Source organism: Takifugu flavidus, chromosome 1, assembly GCF_003711565.1.
Source record: "Takifugu flavidus isolate HTHZ2018 chromosome 1, ASM371156v2, whole genome shotgun sequence".
Taxonomy (NCBI): Eukaryota; Metazoa; Chordata; class Actinopteri; order Tetraodontiformes; family Tetraodontidae; genus Takifugu; species Takifugu flavidus.
Genome location: NC_079520.1, coordinates 17,638,161 through 17,660,737, shown reverse-complemented (window position 1 = coordinate 17,660,737; position 22,577 = coordinate 17,638,161). Strand labels below are relative to the sequence as shown.

Genomic DNA, 22,577 nt, shown 5'->3' with positions numbered 1-22,577 from the left:
CGTATTATTGGTGTCGGTATTACCGTAATTATTAGACGTATAAACTACGTCATTGATTAAAAGAAATGTCTATAAATATCTTGTTTTGGTTATTTTTAGTCTTAGACAGTCATTAGGGTACTCCTTCCGAAAAGGGGAATCCCACAACAGCTATATAAAATGCCTATAGGGATCTTTATCGATGCATATTGCTGACTGGAGGTGAACACTTCAAGACATTCCTCATCAGGGGCCATGAACATCCTGATTGGTGAGTCTCTTCACCAAAATGCTGACGAAATGATGCTCGCTCTCCCTCCCTCTTCTGCTGGTCATGTCCAGACAGATCATTTTACGCTGCAATCACCAGTGGAGAAAACTTTTTCTTGCATTTGAACGCAGCACGGAGCTGCTGGATCCAGAGTGCCAGGCTTTGCCCGCCTCCGACGCGCACATATTTGCACTTTGCGCTGGAAAGTGTCCAGTGGAGGGTTGTTTTTGTCGCGCAGCCTTGGTGACGTCTCTCTCTCTCTCTGTTCTCCTCCAGTCCTCGTCATTCCTTACATGGCCATGCTGGGCTGCGGCGCGCCTGTTCCGGGGAGCAGCGCACTTGTTGAGGACCCGCAAACGCAGGAGCTGGTGCAAACGAGCCGCCTTCTATTACAAAAGGTCCTGATGGCCATTCCAGAAACGCACAGATCCAGCGTTCAATCCGAGGTGAGACAAGAGTCGGTGTGAAATGAAGAATAGAGGCTGCAGGGAAGCGTCTGAGACAGAGACAGACGAGCTCGATTAGACGTGCCCGAATGTTTTCCTGGTGCCTAAATTAAGACCACGTCGAACTAAAATAATAGTTAGTTATGACAACCTATGTTCTTGTAACTGCTACAAAAGGAGAAGTCTTACGGGTTTGTTGGGACCTGGAATGATTTCACATTGTGTAACCTTGACATCATAGGTGACTAACAGTGTGTTTTCTTTTTTAAAACAAATTATGTTAACTGAAAGGGAACTAAAGATCGGTCTGTAATCTCACTTCGCCATCTCTCCTACAGTCTCTGAAGCTCAATTCCTCTGAAAATACAAAGCTCGTCATCATGGCGTCCACTATTGGCATCCCACCAGCCCCGGTCCTCAAAGCCTTGTCAGAAAACTTCACCATGGTAAGCATCTTCAGCGGAATCACCCTGTAAGAGAATCACAGGCTTCAGCAGCAGCCAGTTTCTCATCTCTGTGCCTGCGTGGTCCGCTTTCTCCAGGGGACCTGTTTGAGACGGATATCGGAGGGTCTTCAGCTGCATCGGACCTTACTGGCCGTCATCGCTGATCACCTGAAAAACAAGGACCGGATGTTGGCGCTGCAGGCCGACATCAGAGACCTGAACATTCAGATCAACAAGGTTTGTGTGTGTGTGTGTGTGTGTGTGTCCTGCTCTTTATCAATGACTCCAAATTTAATTTCACTCAACTTTGGTTCGTTTTGCAGATGCTGAAGATGGTCGGAGAAGAGACCGTGGTGCCACCCGCGGTCACATTAAACCTGCCGGCAGACTATGAGGTCCAGGTGGCTGCACACCTGACTCTGCAGCAGCTCCAGACATTTGGGCGGGACGTGGACCGCCACCTGAAGAGCCTGGACAAGACCGTGGACGAGGAACCAGATGACAGATGATCACCAACATCCCACTGCTTGGCATTAGTTACAATACGTTTTACCACTTTAGAAATATTTATTTTTTAAAATTTGTATTTATATATTTGTATTTATTTAATTAAATCATATTTATTTTAGCAGTAAAGTCTTTATCTCTTTATTCTCTTTTCACTGGGTTCTTTAAAAACTGATCGCTGACAAATATGAAAAACGTCGCAGCGCTTCTAAAGGACAATCAAGATGTGTTGAACTCTGTTATTACTGCTGATGACGGTGGGCTTTAGCCAGCGGTACATGGTGGCAAGACAGAGTATGAAGCAAATGCTTGGAGTTTCCAGGAATTAAAGTGAATGACTGGGTCTCCTGAGGCAGGATCTTTCACATGTACTGAAATAGAGAAGTACCACTGAAGATGAAAATGCTGTATAGTGCCAGAAAGATTTCCTGAAGGAAGTGTTGAAAGCCGTGGGCTACGACCCAGTTAGTCGGATGTTCGGTCACTGTGATGACCCGACTTGCGGTCATGTGGCTAGCATGTGAGCTTTTAAGTGACTCACAGTGATCTCATGTGGTTTTTGCTTCCAAATGTGACACTGTTGCCTTCGTAATAACTGCGAGACTCAGGTTTGTTTCAAAACTGTATTTGCATCTCCCTTAATGTAAAAAAAACCCTACAAATACATCACAAAAATATAAATGGAGACATAAACAAGTTACTATGAAATGAAACCAGATTAACCATCCAGCCAGTTCAAAGCTGCTCAAAAAGCTCTAGATCTATCTGAAATGGAGATGCTGGATGTGTTGTTTAAATCCATGGTTCAGAGGGCCGAGATGGCTTTGGCAGCTACTCTCCTCCCCAGCGGGAGCGTCAGGTCAGTGATGGCCAGGACAACTCTGGGTTTGGCCAGAGCGGGATGTTTCACCAGCTCAGACACCTAAACGAAGACAAATCAGACATCTTCACTGACGTCCACAGTTCTACAATTGTGTTAACACCCTAAATTCTTAACGAATAAGTAAACAATGCCTGCAAGGGAAACATTCCAATGAAATCTGATGCAACAGCCCCTTATCTTTTTTGTTATCTCCACATCCTCCACCTGCCTCACCTCCTCCCAGCTCATAACTCACCATTGTGAAGGGCATGAACTGCAGGATGCTGCCATGGCTTCCCTGCTCCAGACATTCAACACACTCCTCCATGAAACTCTGAACAAACTGGGTGTGAGGGCCCGCCATCTTGGAGCCCACGATTGATGAAATAAGGAGGAAAAGGTTGGCTGAGAAGAAAATAATTTTTATTTTATTACCACCTGGGAAATGCTGCAAAATCTTGACTTTTAACCTCTTAATGCTCAGGCATGTCGGCGCTCCGAAGCAGCCACAATACCTTCATAGTTCTGATTTGTTGTGTGCACATGAACATCATGAATTCACAGGTGGTGGGAGGAAAGGAGGCTCTCACCTAGGACTCGGTTGAGAGGGTCCCTCATGTTGACAGTGTGGAGCTGGGAGGCAGAGAGTGAACTGCTCATGGATCTGTCTGCTGTAGGACAACACACGTTATGAGAAACAGCAATTCCTTTTCTATCTTGTTTCTGAGTAGAAGCCAGGCCTTGAGGCTCCACTTCCTTCCACTTTAGTCTTATGTAATCTTCCTGCTACTGAAATAACTTTGCTGAATTCTCTTCAATGATTTTTGAATGAGCTGAACAGTAACACATCGTCACTTCACAAGAGAAAAAAAAACCCACGATTAATCATTCGTTAATCATAAAAATGATTTCAGATAGGAAAACATTTAAGAGATACTAATAACTACTTAAAACATGCAAGTTGCAGTTTTTTTTTAAAGAGTGACTCCCAAATTTCCCTGGCTACCCTTTAACTTCTTTACCAAACCCAAGCTGTTACAGCATGTTGATTTGGTAAGTCACATGAAACCTGATGACGTCTTCTCCCAAACCAAGTCTGGTCAAAAATGCTTTCTCTTTCTTATTTGAGCTGATGCCTCTATAAGAATGAAATTGCGGGGAACTCAAAGGTTGACAGTAGTTACAGCTTAATGTTAGGAGACCGACCTGGACTGGAAAGGGCCACTGGCTCATCCTCATTGGAGCTGAGAAGGCGCATGAGCTTAGATGGTTGAGTGTCATCCAAAGGAAAAAGGCTGTTGTAGTCCTGCAACAAAGTGGTAACAATACAACAATCGCCACCATATTCACCCTTTAGAAACGAGAGATTGCTTGTGAGGGCTTCACCTCAATGTCTTCTCTGTGCCTTTTACGCTGCCGGGCCGAAAAGGAGCCCTTAGGGTGGGAGGAGTAAGAACTGAGCGCACACCACACGCACAATCTAAAGAGAGGCAAACAAAATCAGCAACAGACATATTCAGTCACCCCCGTTTAAAATGAAAAAAATCCTCGCTCGTACTTGGCCAGAGCCTTTCCAGGTGGGTCGGTCAGGCTGTGCCAGTGGGCGGAGTCAGTTAACAAGTTGGGCACTATGGTACCAAGCAGGGTGAGGGTGATCTGCTGAGTGTCCAGACAGAAGATGCTGTAGAGTAACTCCACCACCCGATTGGCCCACTCCTGTCGAGTCTCCTTTAGCAGTTCCTGCAATAAGACACCAAGCTTTGAAACACCAATCTGCACGTAGCAGGGAGGTTCTGACCACTAAGGATTTTTATGAAACAATGAACACGCAAACTTTTCACAGTTTAGGCTCTAAAATGTTACGACGTTAAAAAACAGAAACTCTGTATTAAAATGTAGCACCAGAAGCCTTCTGGTGAAGTTATTTTAAACAGGGAGGGGAAAAAATGGTTTTGGTGATTGACAGGCCATGAGCACCTTTATCCCGACCTCCTACCTTGATCAAATTGTTTGTGAACCAGAAGACCCCTCCCATGTTCAGAAGACTGTCAAACAGGTGCAGAGCCTGGCTGTCCACCCAGCCTTTGGATAGCACTGTCTGGAACTGCTTGCTGAGGGACATGTGAATGGGGTCTTTGGCTGGCAGCAGGTTCCTGTAGGGGATGGACTCCTGGCCCTCCATTGGTGGGCGCAAGGTCGCGCCAGTTTGTTGGAAGATGTCGGCACACATGCACTCCATGATGGAACTCATGATAATCACTCTGGTGAGAGGGTGAGGAAACAGACACATGACCCACGGCTGAAAACAACCACATCGTGATTGTATGTGTGCGTGAATACAGGTTGTTTGAGTTGTTTGTACCGTTCATTGTAAAACTGAAGAGTGTGCTCGCCATACAGCGGCGTGACAAGCTGCCTGATCATAGTCTGAGGCTTCTCCCTCTCATCTCTCCCCAGCATCCTCACATGGGACACCAGCCAGGCCACTGCACATATTGCCATACTGCACACTTTCCCCTTGATGTTATCAGTTATCTTCTGTGCTCAGAGAGAGGAGACAGCACAAAAAAATCAATACTGTTGCTGTTGTGGGGGTTGAGGAGCTGAAACGTTCTTCTAATCTTGCATTAGTTTAAGATTGCGATATACAAATGCCAAAATGGAAAAAAGAAACATCATCAGCTCCTGTGGTTATCGCGTAATGAGTCACAAACCACAATAACGGTAACGGATATGTGGTGGCGATGGTAATAACAGCTGCAATGTCAATCTGAAAGTCAGAAAAGTCAACTGACCTGTACGGCCTCTACAGAGAGAACGCCGTTCTCCCAGGCATTCAGGACCTCCAGGATAGCTGCTGGGATGCTGAGGCAGATCTCGTGCCATTTCACCTGACTTTCACAACAGATAGAGGATCCACATTACAACATTTCAAACTGGCCTGGTGCATTCACATCCGGCTAAAAAAACACTTAAGCTCATTTTAGGAAAGAAGTATGTGTTACTTTACAACTGGTTGTGACACAAAAAAACCACAGACACATAAAACTGATGATCCAAAACTAAGTCTTACACGAGTTTCATCTCTGCGGAGTTGTTCAGCAGGGTAACCAGGCTCTCCACTTTCCCTGGCTCTGGCCTGAAGCACGGGTGGTCTGGGTTTAAAGTCTTGCCCTCCTCGGGCATACCTGTCTGCAGCCACGTTTCAAAGAAGGGCGTCTCCCCAGAAGGGCTGGGGTCAGAAAGGATAACCTAGTAAAAAAAGAATCCATGCAGGCTTAGTCAGCAGAAGCAAACAGCTGACAGAGTGAGTCAAACTAAACTAAAAGAAGCTCAGATGCAGAACATTACAGCCCAGCCCTCTGGACAATTTACGGTGAAAAAGGAAATCCAAACACTCCAACTGCGTGATCTTACCTCAGAACCATACGTCTGCACCATATGACAAAGCATAAGGAAGGAGATGTCAAAGAGCAAGGCCCGTACTGATGCAGATTTGGCTGAAGGGGAGACAAATCCAAAATGTTATTGTATGACCAAATATCTCCATCAATGTGGAGAAAACTCCCACATTGGAAGATGTCACTCGTGTATTTTGAACTCACATCCTTCACCACTGATATGTTTGGGAAATTCATTTAGCCTAGAACAGAGAGAAAATAGCTCAGTACAAGAATATGTTTAAAATCACATGAAAAGCTGGAGTTTCCAACTAAAAAAAAACAGCGACTTTCAAATCCACTTTACAGCAACTTACTTAATGAACTTCCGTGCAAAGGATTTGAGTTTCCCAGTAGCTGCTGCTGCTGCCAACAGCAGGTCCAGACTCTTTCCAGACAGCATGTGGCCTAGCACCCCCAACAGGCCTTCGGGGGACTTAGAATGGTCTGCATCTACTGTCTTATGAGTGAGACGGGCAGAGTTGTGTTTAGTTGATTTTAATGTCATATCTTAGGGGGAAAATTACTTCCCCAGTTGTCTTTCCATTTCTGGCATTTCTGCCTCAACTTCCCTACTGTAGTGTAACCACATCATTTCTGAACATGCCCCATAACAAGCTGCTATGGGGCAAGCTTTCAGACACTCTACCTTGAGGATATTAGTGACAGTGGGCTCTGCTCTCAGGATGAGGCCCGGGTTCGGCTGGATATTAGCATTTTCTGCAGTCTTCAGTCTTGGGGCAAACTCCCTGTCCTCAGCCCTTAATAAAATTGCAGGGGGATCAGGGTTGGGGGAATAGAAAGATTGTTTAAAGTTAATCCAAAGAAATCCGAGGAAAAAATCTCTTAAAACTGAGGTAGAAACTGTACCGTTTTTCAGTGAGACATGATGTGTTCACCTCCGACAGGAGGCCGAGCTTGTGACACTCCTGCAGGAGCATACCGAGGCAATCGCAACTGTGATGAAGGAAAAATCACAAGAATTTTGGCATTGCTGCGGGCTTCTAATATCAAAAGTTTTAGAATGAACAGGCTGTGTGTATTGCTGAGGTAAGTGCTTACTTGCATCGTTGATCCGCTTTGTCTAGCAGTGGTGTAAGCTTTAGTAGGTGCTGGAATGCGACATTTACATCCTCCATGAAGTCCTAGAAGGTAAATTAAACTCATTCTTGCATGATGCTGATGAAGGTCCACTGCATTCCATAAATGAATTACGTTTACCTCTCCTTTGTCTCCATGATACTTCTTCAGACGGAGGAGAACTTGTGGAATCTAGGCAAAGCAATAGGTAAAAATGAATTGCACGCATGCATTAATTAGCTCATATTGATGGATTTTAGTGTATCATTTACCTTGAGGAAAGTGAAAGCAGTCCATTTCAGCTCCTCTGTGCCCTCTGGTGACTCAATAAGGCCAGTGAAGCAAGCTTTCCAGATCTCCAGAACAAACAGAGAAGTGGGAATTTTCTGTAGAGGGCAGACAGTGGAACACTTAAAAAAAATGCATTGTAAAAATTAATGCATTAACGCCGATTCATTTATCTGGAGAATGACTATGAACATCTAAACGTTTGTCCGAATATGGTTTCCATCACACGAGTGCAAATAGGCAGTTGATCCGGGAGTGACAGGCAGCAGAAGCAACTGATTAAAATGGAAAGCACTCACATGTAAGCCCTTTCCAGGTACAAAGAACCCCAAGACGGAACAGAGACCAGGATAAAATATAATGCACACTCTGCAGGAAGGAGTTTTCTTTTCGCAAAAGCGCTTCCAGTTTAAAATATCCCATTAACACTAAGTGCATGTCAGGGATTCTTCTAGCACTTTGGCTAAAACTCCACCCTGCTTGTGAGAAACCACCCTCCTTTCTTGAGTCTGTTTTCTCATGCAAATTGAAATGTGATTAATATAAATTAAAACTGAATGATATGATATCAGGACTAATCAAAATTAATCAACAGAAACCAGATTAAGTATTTTTTAATCGATTGACAACAGCAATATTTCATAAATATAATAAAACAGTGATGGATTCTGTCAGTTGTTAAAAAGCATGAAAGGCACATTTCATATTTCAAATGATAATGTTTAATATATATTTTTAAATGTTTACCTGCATTCTCTTGATCATCATGAGTTGCTCTACCAGTGGCTGTGTCTCTCCTGTCAGGTTCATGGTCCCCTCTAACATGACGAAGGCATGAACTGATGGGAAGGAAGCGTGGACAGGCTGGTCACACTGCACAGACAGCATCATGGGAATACTGAGAAAACAGAGAAGAGGTAAACAACAAGAACAGCGATTTAGTTCAAATCAACATATTTCTGCACAAAAGCCAATCTACAATGCGGACAAATTAAATAACTGTGGATTTAAAACATGCAATGGTGGTAATATTCACCTTTTTACTAGTGACAAGCACTCTTCAAGTTTAGTTGCCAGTGCCTGATTAGGTATACTTCCAAGGCCCTCTGTCACCTTCATCACTGACTGCTCAACATTATTCCAGGCACCTAAGGAGGAAAGTTTCAGACTGGTATGTGGACAGCAAATATTTTGATCAATTTATGCATCATTAACAGGTATCGCTTGTTTTACAGGTTTTCCCCATGTAGATTGGACGACACCACAGTCACACCAGTGCGGCTAAATTAGGATGTTATCGATCCAGTAAAATCTTACTTTGGTCCTCTAGTCGTGCGATGTGGACCAGAGCTCTGTTTTTAGTGCTGTTCATCAAAGTGTGAAGTCTGTCCAGGCAGGCTCTGAGACTGGTCTCTGTGCTGACTGATGGACCCAGTTCTCTCAGCTTCTCACAATACCAGTCACAGCCCTGCAGCAGCCAGTCGACCACAACCAGCAGAGCACGGCAGAGGCCGATGCACTCTTCTGCTTTCCCATGGCAGCTGAAAGACCGAACAAAAGTGTCAGGAATCTTTTAAGGATGTTTTAAAAAAAATATATATATATATAAATAAATGCATGTATCCTGTCTGTCTTTCGGTATTACAAAGTGATAAGGACCTATTACTTTATATAATACATGTTGTAATCAAGATCACATTTGATGCTGTTATGTACAACGGCAAGAAAAAGATAGATCAGTTCACACACCTCAGACGATGGCAGAACATGTCCATTATCTCCAACAGTGACTTTACACAGAGCTCCCGTGAAAAATCATCAAACTATCAAAAGAAGAGGGAAATTGATTAACCATAACATACTGTATGACAACACATGGGGTGAATGTTAATTGAGTTTAACTACCTTACTAATGGCTGTAAGCACACTGGAGTAAGAGACCATCTGAAACAGTAAGGTGACATCAGCAGACAATCAGCCATCAGCATGAATTGTCACTTAATGCACCATCACACTGTTATCATATTTTTTTCCTTACCTGGGAACTAACAGCATACTTCAGGTAAGACAAAATGAGGGGGTTAGGAGAGAGACCGATCATTGCCTGCTCCATCAAGGCCTCTGGAGTGGATAAACAGCATTTATGCAATGCATTAACTAACAACACTTTAAACATTTAGGGATCATATATGCCCATACCTGCAAGGTTGGGGTAATCCCATGTTGCTCCCTTAGGAAAGTTTTTCTTGATGTTAATAGCCCATTGATAGTCGCTCCATCGCTCTTTCCACGCCTGCAGAATGGCTTGCTTCAGATTCACGACCTTCATCCTTGTGGGAAGCAAACACACGTTTAATATATTAAACAGCAGAGTTCCGCATGATATTCTGGAAGGACGTTGACAAGTTATTGTTTGTTTGTTGACATTAGCTTGTTAGCAGTTAGCCACCGATTCAATGAATTACGAAGAGAGATAAAATTGTTTTGCTGCCTACAAAATCGCAAAAAATCCTAATTTAATGCCACAAAAAACTAGACGTTACGTTCTGCTTCAATTCAGCCTTACCTGGATTTTTTCTTCTGCTTTCTAACACAGATATATGTTAAATTTTAGCGATTTCCCTTCGAAACACAATGTAGCCCATTTTGGCTTTAGAAGTGTCGTCCTTCATTGGGCCCACGTCTCAGTATTCTTGTTCCTTATTGGTCAGAGAGGAGTTACGATGACGCGCCCCCCCTCCCACACACACAAAACAGGCAATTACCCAGTTCTACAACTAGATGGCAAAAATTGCCCACGTTTTTATTTTGTCACCTAAAGGATCGCTGCAAAAATTGTTTCTTATGTTGTTTGAATGTGGTTGGAACTAAAATACGACTGTCGACCAAACCCACGACACAAATTTTGCTCTAGTTATCATAAAGCTAAATATATTCACAATCATGTCTTCACACAATAGCTGATTTGAGTCGGCACTGAATAGGTCTACTATCTATGTGAGAAAAATCAAACATTTGGTTTAATATGTCTTGACTGTACAGAGTAGTTTATCTTTGTATCTTTTTACCCGAATTAGATGCCTTTAAATGTCAAAAGCTGATATCTGTCACACTCTCATTCAAGTTGCTCCTATGAAAACTTAAAAACAAAACATTAACTATTTAATGTTTTCATTATGATAGACTTATTATTTTGTTTTTAAAAATTATGCATAGATGGTAAAAGGTAAACACCTCTATAATATTGCACAGAAACTTTATCATCTTCTTTGAGAGGTTTGAAAACAGTGTAAAAACAAACCTAGCATATCACAACTAAACGCCCACACACCACATTTTAATGTTGTATGATGAAATATCCAGATTTCACTCCCGGGCTCAGCCAGTTTTGTTAAAGGGATACTGTTCTCAGTGCGTATCAACCCAAATGTCTCTGTGAGTGAGGGTCCTGTATTGAGTCTGCAGTAACAGAGATGCTCATTCTAACTGACACAGGAAGCATTGTCCTGGCAGGAGTGAAGTCAGTGCCCTGGGAGATGCCATCGGGCGAGAAATGATCCAACCTGGCATCCAGGTATCATGGGACAGATGGGTTTTGAGGGTGCACAGTGTGTGTATAGTTTAGCTAGTGGGGGGGCTGCATTAGCGATGGGTGCAGAAGTATCAGAGTCGCCCCCGAGGAGAGGCTGGCGACTGTAGTCAGGCGTCTGCGTCTGTTCTCATGACTTCACTGCTCAGGCAGCCTGTTTGTGAGTGCACCTACTTAAGCAACTTTTCACAGTGCAACTGGATCACACATCTTTTACTGTACAACTGTTGTTGGATCATTTTGGCATTTTGAGCAAGAAACCAGAGTACAGCCCTCATATCTCCTCTTCAGGCTTTTCACCGCCCTCCATGAATCGGCACAGAGGCAGCTACTGAACCCAAAAAAGGATCGAGTGAACGCAGGTGAAAATCACATGACTTAAAGGTTGTGTGACTTAAGCCCTAATATCACTAGAACTAAAATTCTTCCTTTTCTGTGTAAGCACGTGCAGCCTGACATTGAGGAGCTTTATAGCTCCACTTCAGGCTGCAGGAGGTTCATTCCAGTCTGTAAAGGCTGGCAAATAAGGAGTCTGGATAGTCCACTTCATTCCTCTCTCTTAGATGCTTTAACTGGGTCTGGAGAAAGTGTAACTCTTACTGTGATACATCATGTAAGCAAATATGTGATTCCTGCCGGCCTCAGCTGGCTTAATCAGCTGTTCTCTGGGAGACGGGAGATTCCCAAAGGAACCTGGGTGTGAACTTACTCTTATATAATTTTTAAAAAAGCATTTCTGCACCCTCCACCTTTCTATCATCTGGTTTGTTCTTTTGTTGGAGTCACTCAGAATATTCCATGCATTAATTGTGCCCTCCATATGGTCACTAAAGTATTACTAAAGCGCATGCTGGGATACACTGAACATCATAGCATCATTTAAGTAAGTCACTGGAGAAAAACGAAAAGGTTGTTGCTCTTATTGCCTTCATCTGCCTAATCCAGAGCTTCTGTGGAGGATACCAAAGAACAGGAAGCCCTCTCCGTGTTACATAATCACACTTGGCAAAAGTTTCAGCCTGGCTGCTGTGATCTCGGTGTCAGCTGGTGGTGCAGCTCGAAACCCGAGCCCAGAAGAGCCAGTGGCCGGTGTGGTAATCCTACATCTGTTCCTCACTCTGGATGACATTTAGCCCAGGCTGAAGCTCTCAGAACCAACTGATGTCCACTGCTCTCATGCAGGCTCCTATTAGTTTTCTTCAGTGATGAATCTGTGCTGACAAACTGGGCCCTTGGGTGTCTTTGTCTTGTTTGTCTGAGTGGCTCAGGTGCAAAAATACAGAACATTTGTGCATAGATGAAGATGAAGATAAATTATTTAATTAAATAGATGAAACTCGGGCTTCCTGTAACAGATGTTTTTAGTTCATCCCTGTTTGTTTTTTTTACACCTTCTGGGCTTGTTTCTAGAAGCGGGCCGCCTCATTTAAAAGCATCCTCACACCACCACCACCACCACCATCATCATCATCATCGTCATATAAGAAACATTTGCTATAAGGTTATGTAGGACTTGCAATACTTTAAACCAGCTTCTCCTTTGGGGATTATGGAACTGGTTATTATCCGGCCCAAATATGCAGATCAGTACATTGCATCACACCAGAATACTTGATATTGGGACCTGGCGAGAACAGGCGTCTCCTCCCTTTAAGTCTGAAGGAGCTGCATTCAGCCATTTTTTGACCCTGCCTGTTTTCCCATATCGTGACAGGACAGATGTGAATGATTGGGTGACCGAGTACTGAAAGCGTAAAGGTTGCCTTGGTTTTGAGGTCGCTGGTGAAATGACAAGCAAGGCCAAAGGGCCCCAGGCCCCCAGGATTGTTTGTGTGCCACAGTGAATTATTAATGAGTCTACTTGAAGAACTGCCCAGGAACAGGAAGTCATCTCACTTCAGTAGATCCCACAACTTAAATAAAAAAATATGGGAAGAAGTCGGTTTAACAAAGAGATGGAAACAAACGTTTTTCACAGTATGTTTTTAATTCAATAATTTAAAGGAATCTGAATGAAAATGAGAAGCCCAGCAGTGATTTTCTGGACATAGGAAGACTTCTACAGAGTTTTTATTTCCCCATCACCCCCTTAAGAGAAATATCTATGCGCTTCTGTACCCAAATAAAATAGCAGAAATCAAGTAGGGAATCACATTTCCTGTCTCTAGAGTGACGTGACTACTGATAAAAATAGATACATGTCAATTGCTGTATTTTATCAAAAAGAATATTAAAAAAAATAAGCAGGTCTGTACACCCTCATTACTCTTAATTACAGCTGTCTATGTCTCCTTGCTTTCACTATAAATCTTTATATTCACCTGTGGGGCTCAGTCAGAGTTAAAAACAAGCTCTGAAAATAGCTCAGTAGAAATGATACATCAGAGATTATGTTGATGCATCACCTTTTTTATCACCTCTACACAACAGTGTCCAGAACCTTCTCAGAAGGCAATTTATAGTCATTAATCTATAATTTATAGTCATAATTTATTTAGGGATGGGTTCAGGATAATCATTAGTTTTATATGTTTAATTGCAGCTTTTGATTTCCTAAAAACAAATGTATAGGTAGTACCAAGAGATAGAATACTGCTATGAATGCTGGGAAAATATTAGTCCCTGTGACCAAAATCAGTTTTCATGTGCTTCATTCTAACAGTATATTTTTCTATCTTTACAGATGTATTACTTTGCTCCACAGAGCCACGTGTCTCCCCTTTCATTGGTATCATAAATAACATTGACTTGATTGAAAAGGACAAACCTTGTTGATCTAGAAAGTAAGCGGAAATGATTGAGACTTTAACACATACATCGTCAATGTTCCTGGTTCACTTGTAAATGTTTTAGTTAGGTTGAACCATAATTTAATGTTCTGGTTTGGGAACAGTCATTTCCAAATATCTAAGCTCCTCTAACCTGTTACTTTGGTATAATGTGCAATAAAGAGCATAATGACTGTTAAATAGATTAAAAAGTCTGTTCGCTACCACCTCAGGCCATTCTTTATTTGTTATCCGTGAATAAATCATTTGTGTTCATCGAAAAACCAAGAATACTCTGTCCAAAGCCCACATTAATGTCTATTCTCACGTTGCTTTTTCAAGGAGGTTGAATTCAATGTTTATTGTTTGGTCCATTATCACCCTTAAACACATGCAGTGCATGCATGAATGTAGCCGTTTTATTACAATAACTTGTCATGATAACTCTTTAACCCATCTAAATTTTCAGCACAAGCCTGTTAGTAACTTGTGAATTGACTGTTCTGACCTTTATTGACATTGTGGATGGTGGTGTAGCTATATCTGTTGTGTTGTGTCTCACACACACACACACACAGACACACAGCACACACTCACACACACACACACACAGACACACAGCACACACTCACACACACACACAGACACACAGCACACACACGTACACACACACACACACACACACTTCTCTAGTGGTGATTTTAAAATCTTTTATCATCTGGGTTTATACTTGATGGTTAAAATTTTAGTTTTTCTAAAGAAAAATATTAATGTGGTCTTGATGAAAAACACTTTTATCTCTTACACAGGCTTTAAATAGGGCCTGATGTTCTTAATGATATGCATAGATTTTTTCTTATATGCGAGATTGCTTCACCGCTGTCCAGATACGATTGAAGAAAGCTTGCTGATGACTCTTAATATTAAGGTGTTGATTGCATTTGGTTCAATGTTTCAAAATGTTAAGCTGCATTTGTTTGTGGGATTAATTACTGCTAACAGCTTTCTGTGCTTGGGTGTTTTACCTGACTATGCCGCATTTAAATGTGTCACGATATAAGCAGAGTGGTTTTCTTCTGTTATTTAAGACACATATCTTAGGTGCCAGATATAAGTCATATCTGTATACATTAATTCTTGCTAAACTCATTTATATTTACTGTATAATTGTGGTTTTCATGAAGACTGTTCCAACACCCCTTAAAGGAAGAGATTCCATTTTTATAACTGCAAGCAAGATTTGAACGTAGCTTTACTTTGCTAATCCTTCCCCTCTCAAATTTCTGAGCAAAGCCATGGCTCTCACTTATGTGCAAGAGCGTGTTTCTCAAATAACTCCACCTGGTGTTCTGAAATACCGCAATCATCTATTGTAGCAGCGACAACTACACCAATTTCACAATGTCTTGTGTGTAGTCTTGACAAATTGTTGTAGTTACAGTGCCCTTTACAGAGAACACATATCCAGCTTCGACAAAATAGCAACGCTAGCAATACTAAGCCAGCTGTACCACTGTAAACAAGCCGAAATTAGCCACGGCTGCTACAGTGGTAACATGAGTTATTTGTAATGGAGTGTTAATGAAATGTTATCACTTTAAATTTTGAGCGTGCCCGCTGTGCACACAAGAAAAGATTGACACCTCGGTCACAAATTTAATTTGTCATTTTGCTCAGCCGAGGTGGTTTCTTGCAACTCAAATCAAAGGCATAAAATGGGGCCATAGAGGGCTGATTTTTTTCACAGCTCATTCTACTCATGTATTACTGTCAGTTCATAGTGACAGTAGTCATAAATACCACAAAAAGTGTTTTTTAACTGCAAAGTGCAGCTTGGAACGAAGGTGTTAAGTTGTGTTATTCGAAGTGGCTCATGGGTCGGACGTGTTAGCAAGGCTCACTGCATTTGAATGCTACAGAGCATGATTTTACCTGTGGCAGCAGCGAGCGCGAATCTTACAGGTTTGGCAGCGAGTGCCTGAGAGAAGCCCCGCAACTCTCATCGCACGTGCCCAGGAACAAGTCAAAACTGCAAAGTCTGTGCCTTTGAAACTGATACTACACACAAAGTAAAACTTACCTAAGAAATGTATTTACACTTAAGATTTGATCTAAAAGTTTTGGATGCATTGTCATCGAACGCTTAACTCAAAATGACCGCGTGAAAAAAATAGAAACAAAAAAGATTCAAGTTTCCGGTAAGGAATAAGGTCCTATTTGTACCTTTTCCTTAGTTGTAGACATTCCTCACTAAAATGTTTTTAACCTGTACCCTTACTTTTCAACACCCTCTCCACTTAAGTCACTCCATTGTCCTTTAATCTCCGTCTCTCATAGATGTCAGCCTTTCCTATGGCACTTTGCATTGTTCTGCATTTTTACATAGATATTGGAAGTCGACCTGACCATCGAGGTCAGATTTCCGACTCTCTGCGATATGACCTTTGATCCAGAACCCTGGTGGCCTGTAAGCGGTCGAATTCGTGCCGACTGTTCCGATCCGGGCTGAGGTTTGCCAGTGCCCTCCCCACGCCTCCCACGTCCTCCTCCTCCTCATCACGGTTGAGGAAGGCCAGTTCATTTTCATAACAGAAGGTGTTGGAGCTGGGGACCAGGAACTTGTTCTCTACCATGTCCTTGGCACTGCAGCGGGGGGTGGACGGCACCTCATAGGTTTTATGAAAATGAGAGTAATCCACCTTGTACATGTTCTTCTCCTCAAATAAGACGGGCTCAAAGCGATGACCCCAGAGGATCTCAGAGGCCAAATAAGAGCTGCGAGCCTGCGTAGTCATAGCGGTCGCTTCAACCATCCCTTCTAAAATGACCACAATCTCAAAGTCTGAAGTCTCCAAGTCCTGTTTGCTGATCCCAAAAAGGGGACTCTCCTCATCGATCTCATGAAGAATAGTGATGGGTGAAACTAAGAAAATTCTGTCCAAGCCTTTGTCAAAGCCCACATTAATGTCTATCTGGTCCAGGGGAATGTACTCCCCCTCATCGGTGATGCGAGGTTTGATGAGCTGTGCTCTGACGTGGGCCTCCACTATGTGGCTCTTTCGAAGGTTCCCGACCCTCCACATGAGGCACAGTTTACCGTCCCGCAAGGCGATGACGGCATTATGACTGAACAACAGAGTCTGTGCTCGCTTTTTAGGCCTCGCCATTTTGGCCATAATGGCCCCGATCATGAAGCAGTCAATGATGCAGCCCACTATGGACTGGAAGACCACCATGAAGACAGCCACCGGGCACTCCTCGGTCACGCAGCGGTAGCCGTAACCGATGGTGGACTGTGTTTCAATGGAGAATAGAAATGCAGCAACAAACCCATTGACTTGCAGGACACACGGAGTGAAATTATCGTCTCCAGCTGGGTTATCCAGATCCCCGTGTAGCAGTGCAATGACCCAGAAGGCTAAGCCAAAAGCCAGCCATGAGACCACAAACACAAGCGTGAAGACTACCAGCATCCATCGCCAGCGGATATCGACACATGTGGTAAACATGTCAGCCATGTAGCGCTGGGATTTGTCCTCCATGTTAGTGAACTGGACGTTGCACTGGCCATTTTTTTTGACAAAACGGTTTCGACACTTGCGCCTGGTGTGGATCTTGCCATTGCCAAAGCCATTCATGCCATGCATGGTAGTCAGACGGAGGCCCTCTTCCTCAGATGACACAATGCTATAGCGGTTGATCCTTCCCACGCTCATGCTCCTGGTGGCACCTCCAAAAGGAGGGTTGGACCAGACGGGAAGGCCTGGATTCCCAGCGGGAGAATGAGGCCCCTTGCAGCTTGTTCACAGGCTAACCTCCATAACAGTCAGTCATAAGTTGGATGCTTGGTGGGAGCCTTTTGTTCAGATCCAGTCTCTGCAGGGAGAGTCAGGAGACAACAATGTGAATCTTCCTAACATCACTAATCAAGCTATATTCCTGTTAACATCAACAATCTAGTAGACGCAAAACTCCAAAACATTCTTTTTTTAACCTTTTTTTTCCCTCTCAAAAAAAGGTTGGTGGTCATGGTCCACCGGGTGTTCAACACTGTTCTATTCGATAAAATGAAGCGGTCATATTTTAGGCATTCCAATGAGATCATGTGCTACTTTTCAGCACGTTTTATTTATTTATAGTTTACCAACAGCGTGTGCATGCAGTCATCGCCCCAGACAAGCTGTGCTCTTGTTTGCCATTGTCCTTTTAGTGCAATACTTTTGTTGGGGCAGTAGGAGGGTGTGAGTGTGTGTGTGTGTGTGTGCTTAAAACAAGCTCCTGGGAGATTTGAATGTGTGCCGCTGCTTCCACAGATATGCAAGTCCAGATGCTGCATGTGCAAGAATGGAGAGAAAATGTTTTGTTTGACCCCATTCTGTACAATTTGTGGTGTTATTAATCATGTTGTGGGTGTGCTGCAAAGTTACACCGCAGCATCCAATAGTGTTATAGAGAAGCCGCGGCGTCCTGCATCCTGGGGGTAACTAGCGAACCGTATACGGACCTGTTAGATTACACAAATGCATGACGATTAAGTAAGTAGCATACGCTGTGTAAATCAGGCCATGTCGATTGATGGTTTAAGGCTGACAGCCTGGTGTTAAAAGTTTTCACTTCCCCTCTGGGACCAGACGGTTTTTATCGCCTGGCCACATCCGTTTTGTGTCTGCCTGCCTGATTTGGACCCTGAAGACTTAACAGTTCACTCATGTGCGTTCTCAAATCCCAGTTGCTCCGCTGTCTGCCACAAATTCATCCAGGCCCTTTCAGGTAAAAGTTCCTCCGATCTGAGCCCAGATTACAGTATCTCATCTGCAATCTTAAACCTGTCCTTTAAGATTTAAACGTAAATGTCTTGTTTTTATCCTTTATTCTGGCACACAATTTGTCCCCTAGGTAACGCCGTCCCTCCTGATGGTAACATTAGCCAACACACTGCAGCGACCATTTGATGATCCACACATTCCTCTCAGAAAAATAAATGCTCCGTTGTATTTGCTCCCCTTCTTAAGGCAGTATACTCCACAGCGCAGCTCATGTATAGAAAGCAAAGTATACATTAATCAGGAAAACCATTATTGACCATATAAGGGTGAACACACGGTGCCCTGGAATAGACCCCCTCTGATGTTCACTATCAGCTGTAAAGTTAAGATGGTGAGATCAAGCAACTGATTCCACCAAATAAAATAATAATTAGCCAAATAATTGCACTTGAAGCTGTTGGAGCAGGAGTGGGTACTTAATCTCAAGATGAGCACACAGGAAAATGAGATCGGCTGCCGTGAGCGGGGCCCACCTCCCGAGGCCATTGTGACGGAGGAACCAAGGCTCAGGTGTCGCTGTATTTTCCTATAGCTCCCCACGCGGAACTCATCTCGTCTCAGGTGACCCTGCAAGTATTTTCCTATAGAAAGTAACACCCCTTTGTCAAACAGACATGTTTTTTAAAAGACAGATGCTATGTTATCTAGTCCTGATGTTTTTCCCCCACAATTATTGTTATTTTCAGAATGACGTGCAGATGTTTTTAGCTAAAGCTTCTCTACAGAGACCAGATCCAGACGAGGCTGCCACACTGGCTATAGAGCGACCTGTGTGCCACCTCAAGGGTTGATGACAAAGGTGTTCATAACCTGAAGCATCTTCCTGCTTTTCCATAGCAGCTGGTATATTCTGTAGTGGGAGCTGTGGTTTTACAGGCTGCACCTGTAGCTTCTTCACCACTCAAACACCTGCTGCGCCTTGATTATCGTTCCCATATGTGAGTTTCTTGCCAGGCTTTTAAAAAAAAAACCTATCTTTTAATCCACCATTCCTGAGGGCTGATTAGTCAATAATAAACATTTGAGTGAATCCTGCCAGCTGTTAGGACTCGTACGTGGCCAAATTCCCATACTGTATTCTGACATATTGCTTAAAACGTTTACTTTAATGCATGCAGTTTTTCAGTTTGGTGTTTGTTACTACCTTTGCAGTGTGCTTGGCTGCATGCTAACACCTCTTGTAAAAATCAAAGTGAATTAAAATGAGCTCATCTGAGATGGAAAGCAGGATGAGGTCATTGAACCATCAGGCAGTGCTGTGTAATATTCATTCTGTTCATCCTTTGTACCCTGAAATCAGTCATTTCTTTGTAGACTGACAGAGAAGTGTTGTACATGAAGCAGTACATTTATCCATTAATGCCCGCTCAGTACTGTTGCGCTGCTTTGTTGAGCTCAAATGGATGATACAGTGATTGGTTGTCATACCCCCTGATAAATTGTGGATCTTTTTAGTTGCAGAAACTGGTATTTGTTATTTTAGCTCCTCACAGTTATCCCCCCTCTGTTAATTTAGTACATTAATATGTGCGCACTTATTTTCACATTTTATTCATTGTTGGTCCATGTTCACCTTTTTAATTGATTCTAGCACCACACATTCAAATCATAAATTAAGGTGCAATATGGGTTGCCAACTTTGTAAGATGGAGAAAGATGTTAATAGTTTATACTGAAATTGACCACAGCGGCCTTCCAGTGTCCAAATCCACAGGAACAACTTTCCTGCTTTACTTAGACACATAAACAGAGCAGCTATTATAGTTCCAGGTAGTTGTGGATACACTTTGACCCTGCAGCTCCGTAGATGTCGGATATAACAAGAAACTAAGAGCTCGGTCAGTTGGCTTATTTTGTTACAGCGATTAATCTACAGAACCAACAAGGAGCAACAAAATACTGTGACATCAGACATTTCAGGTTATGTGTGTCAGGTGTGTTTTTTCTGTCCTCCTACCTTTAGTTCGCTCTGCAGGAGTGAAAGGTAGAATGTTCTGTGCCGGTATCCCTCTTCACCAAACTAAGGCATTCTCAGCATCTGTGGCTGCAGCTGCGTTAATCTCATACAGGAGTCATCATCATCATCACCATCATCATCATCATCATCATCATCAGCGCAAAGGCACACAGACCCCTTTCAGAATTCTTCATCCTTGCATGATCTCGTCTGTCCTTTTCCCTCAGGTGCCTGCGATGCGGCTCCAGTCGGACCGGATCACGCCAGAACCTTGGGCCAAGTCTGCCAGTTAATCGGTGCCAGACACAAAAACAGGTACAAAACAAAAATCATCCCAGCGAAAACTCAGCTTTCTGTATCTCCATCGCGTGAGGCAAATTCTTAACCTGGTCGGCCGCTCGTCCGTTCTCATCCTTGACACGAGGTCTGTGCTTCACATTTCCAGTAAAATTGTCCAATAGTGCCTCACTGCTTATTAACAGAAGAGCTCGCTCTATCAATCTTTTACAATCTGATCTAGTTGGACTCCTCTCTCTCTCTCTTTTCTCTCTCTCTCTCTCCCTCTCTCTCTCTTTTCTCTCTCTCTGACACACAGTTTCTTCACTCTCTCCCTCCCTCCCATGGTGTCACAGAAAACTGCCATTTGCAACCTCATTCCCTCCCTCTCTTTTCTCCTCCCTTTCTCTCTCCCTCCCACATCATGGCACTACCAGTTGACAGCAACTTGATGCACAAATGGATCATTCAGAAAACTCTAGCAGACAATCGACCATTGTGCCTGATGGGATTCTATTTGAAAGTAAACGTTAGTGCCACAGTGACGCTGAAAAGATGTTCACAAAGACTTCCTGCGCGCCGTTATCGCCCCAGTATGACATTTGAGCTCAGCAGCTCTGTTTTTAGACAGGGAGACGTTATCTCTGATTGGTTCCTGTCTTTGTGAGCTCAGGTGAGAATGTTGACCCGACCTCACCCACCATCTGTGTGCAGTGGTTAAAACGCCGCTGTGTCTGAGTGCCGATGCCTTTCACACTTGTCATTAACAGCCAATCAACAGCATTTCACCTAAAGAGGCTGACGTTCGCTTGGCTGCATGTGACACTATATCCATCCCACCGTCCCAGTCCTCCCAGCCTCTAACTCAAATTAAACTGATTTATCATTGTTCTGATATGTCTTCTTCTTTTTTCTCTTCAAGATTGAACAATTTTAGAATCTCACGTCTTCTTCTCTGTCACCATGTCTGCATCTCTGACAATTGCTTATCACTTCCTGTCCTTTTTTTATCAGTTGTTTGGGGACTAAAGCCGGAGCTGATTCTAAGAGGGCTGCACAAGCCCGGCAGCAGCATTACTGCTCATGATTCATCAGACGCTCTTCTTTTTCTCACTGGTGAGCTTAGGGATGCTAATATGCACTCGCCTTCACTTGACTGTTATGTTTTGGTGATGGTGTAAACAAATGAAGTGTCGCTCGTCCGTGTCTGCAACAGGTACCGACTGCTCGGTAGCAGCAGCCGGAGAATCGGGGCTGCTAGAGAACAGTAGACTGAAGCCTCATTATGTAACTGTGGCATAATCACAGGTGGCAGCTCACATATTCTTTGCGTGTGTGTGTGTGTGTGTGTGTGTGTGTGTGTGTGTGTGTGTCTAAATTAGAGGGTTTTGCCTCCCAGGGTGATGGTTAAGTGAGATCTAGAGCCGCTTCCATGACTACAGGTATAACACGTTTTCACTATTTTGAGATCAGTAGAGAAGAGAAGTAAAGGGAGAGAGGAGCCGATCCAGGAGGAACGAAGCTGTCGGGCAACGAAAGGCCAAATCTTCAAACGTCTGCCACTCACTGAACTCATTGTACCTTCTTCAGTTATTATTATTATAACATTATAAGATAAAAACTAAGGTGATAGTTACAGATGTATATTATGTCTTTTGTACCCTTGAAAATATTCTGCTGTGTTACTGAAATACTTGAGTCGGCTCGTATAATTCTCATAATTATGGCAAGTTTATTTTAGGGAGCTTTGGAAAATGATATATTGGCCTACATTCATCCATTCCACCTCATTAAAGTCTGATTTTTAAATGAATAAATGAAAGCCGTCCTCTGTCATTTTAA

General features: G+C 43.1%; 3 protein-coding genes and 1 long non-coding RNA gene across 6 annotated transcripts; 2 read left to right on the top strand and 2 right to left on the bottom strand.

The window, feature by feature from the left end:
- Nucleotides 1-219: 219 nt before the first annotated feature.
- On the top strand, nucleotides 220-1,778 carry csf3a (colony stimulating factor 3 (granulocyte) a). The gene is made up of 5 exons (XM_057029097.1): nucleotides 220-250; nucleotides 527-696; nucleotides 1,035-1,142; nucleotides 1,239-1,379; nucleotides 1,466-1,778. Exons 1-5 carry the CDS (start codon nucleotides 235-237, stop codon nucleotides 1,649-1,651), a joined length of 621 nt encoding a protein of 206 aa, XP_056885077.1. The 5' UTR covers nucleotides 220-234; the 3' UTR covers nucleotides 1,652-1,778.
- Nucleotides 1,779-2,258: 480 nt separating this feature from the next.
- Nucleotides 2,259-10,018, bottom strand: med24 (mediator complex subunit 24). Of its 3 annotated transcripts, none has more exons than XM_057029001.1 (26): nucleotides 9,886-10,018; nucleotides 9,519-9,649; nucleotides 9,358-9,440; nucleotides 9,225-9,263; nucleotides 9,069-9,142; nucleotides 8,637-8,860; nucleotides 8,356-8,467; nucleotides 8,067-8,217; nucleotides 7,304-7,417; nucleotides 7,173-7,223; nucleotides 7,014-7,096; nucleotides 6,822-6,908; nucleotides 6,601-6,712; nucleotides 6,269-6,411; nucleotides 6,117-6,154; nucleotides 5,929-6,011; nucleotides 5,585-5,763; nucleotides 5,307-5,406; nucleotides 4,874-5,049; nucleotides 4,508-4,772; nucleotides 4,070-4,251; nucleotides 3,898-3,991; nucleotides 3,718-3,817; nucleotides 3,102-3,182; nucleotides 2,768-2,916; nucleotides 2,259-2,571 (listed from the first exon to the last, which is right to left on the bottom strand). In XM_057029001.1, the coding sequence occupies exons 2-26, from the start codon at nucleotides 9,646-9,648 to the stop codon at nucleotides 2,455-2,457; spliced, it is 2,967 nt and encodes a 988-aa protein (XP_056884981.1). In that variant the 5' UTR covers nucleotide 9,649; nucleotides 9,886-10,018; the 3' UTR covers nucleotides 2,259-2,454. The 3 variants fall into 3 exon arrangements, with proteins under 3 accessions (XP_056884981.1, XP_056884991.1, XP_056885001.1); XM_057029011.1 differs by having other exon boundaries at nucleotides 3,102-3,179; XM_057029021.1 differs by having other exon boundaries at nucleotides 6,601-6,700.
- A 3,716-nt stretch (nucleotides 10,019-13,734) lies between these two features.
- Nucleotides 13,735-21,095, bottom strand: kcnj12a (potassium inwardly rectifying channel subfamily J member 12a). The gene is made up of 2 exons (XM_057028981.1): nucleotides 20,460-21,095; nucleotides 13,735-17,552 (listed from the first exon to the last, which is right to left on the bottom strand). Exon 2 carries the CDS (start codon nucleotides 17,390-17,392, stop codon nucleotides 16,091-16,093), a length of 1,302 nt encoding a protein of 433 aa, XP_056884961.1. The 5' UTR covers nucleotides 17,393-17,552; nucleotides 20,460-21,095; the 3' UTR covers nucleotides 13,735-16,090.
- LOC130523621 (uncharacterized) lies at nucleotides 20,647-22,371 on the top strand. The gene is made up of 2 exons (XR_008949944.1): nucleotides 20,647-20,774; nucleotides 21,750-22,371. It is a non-coding gene; the product is annotated as an uncharacterized LOC130523621 (long non-coding RNA).
- Nucleotides 22,372-22,577: the final 206 nt, after the last annotated feature.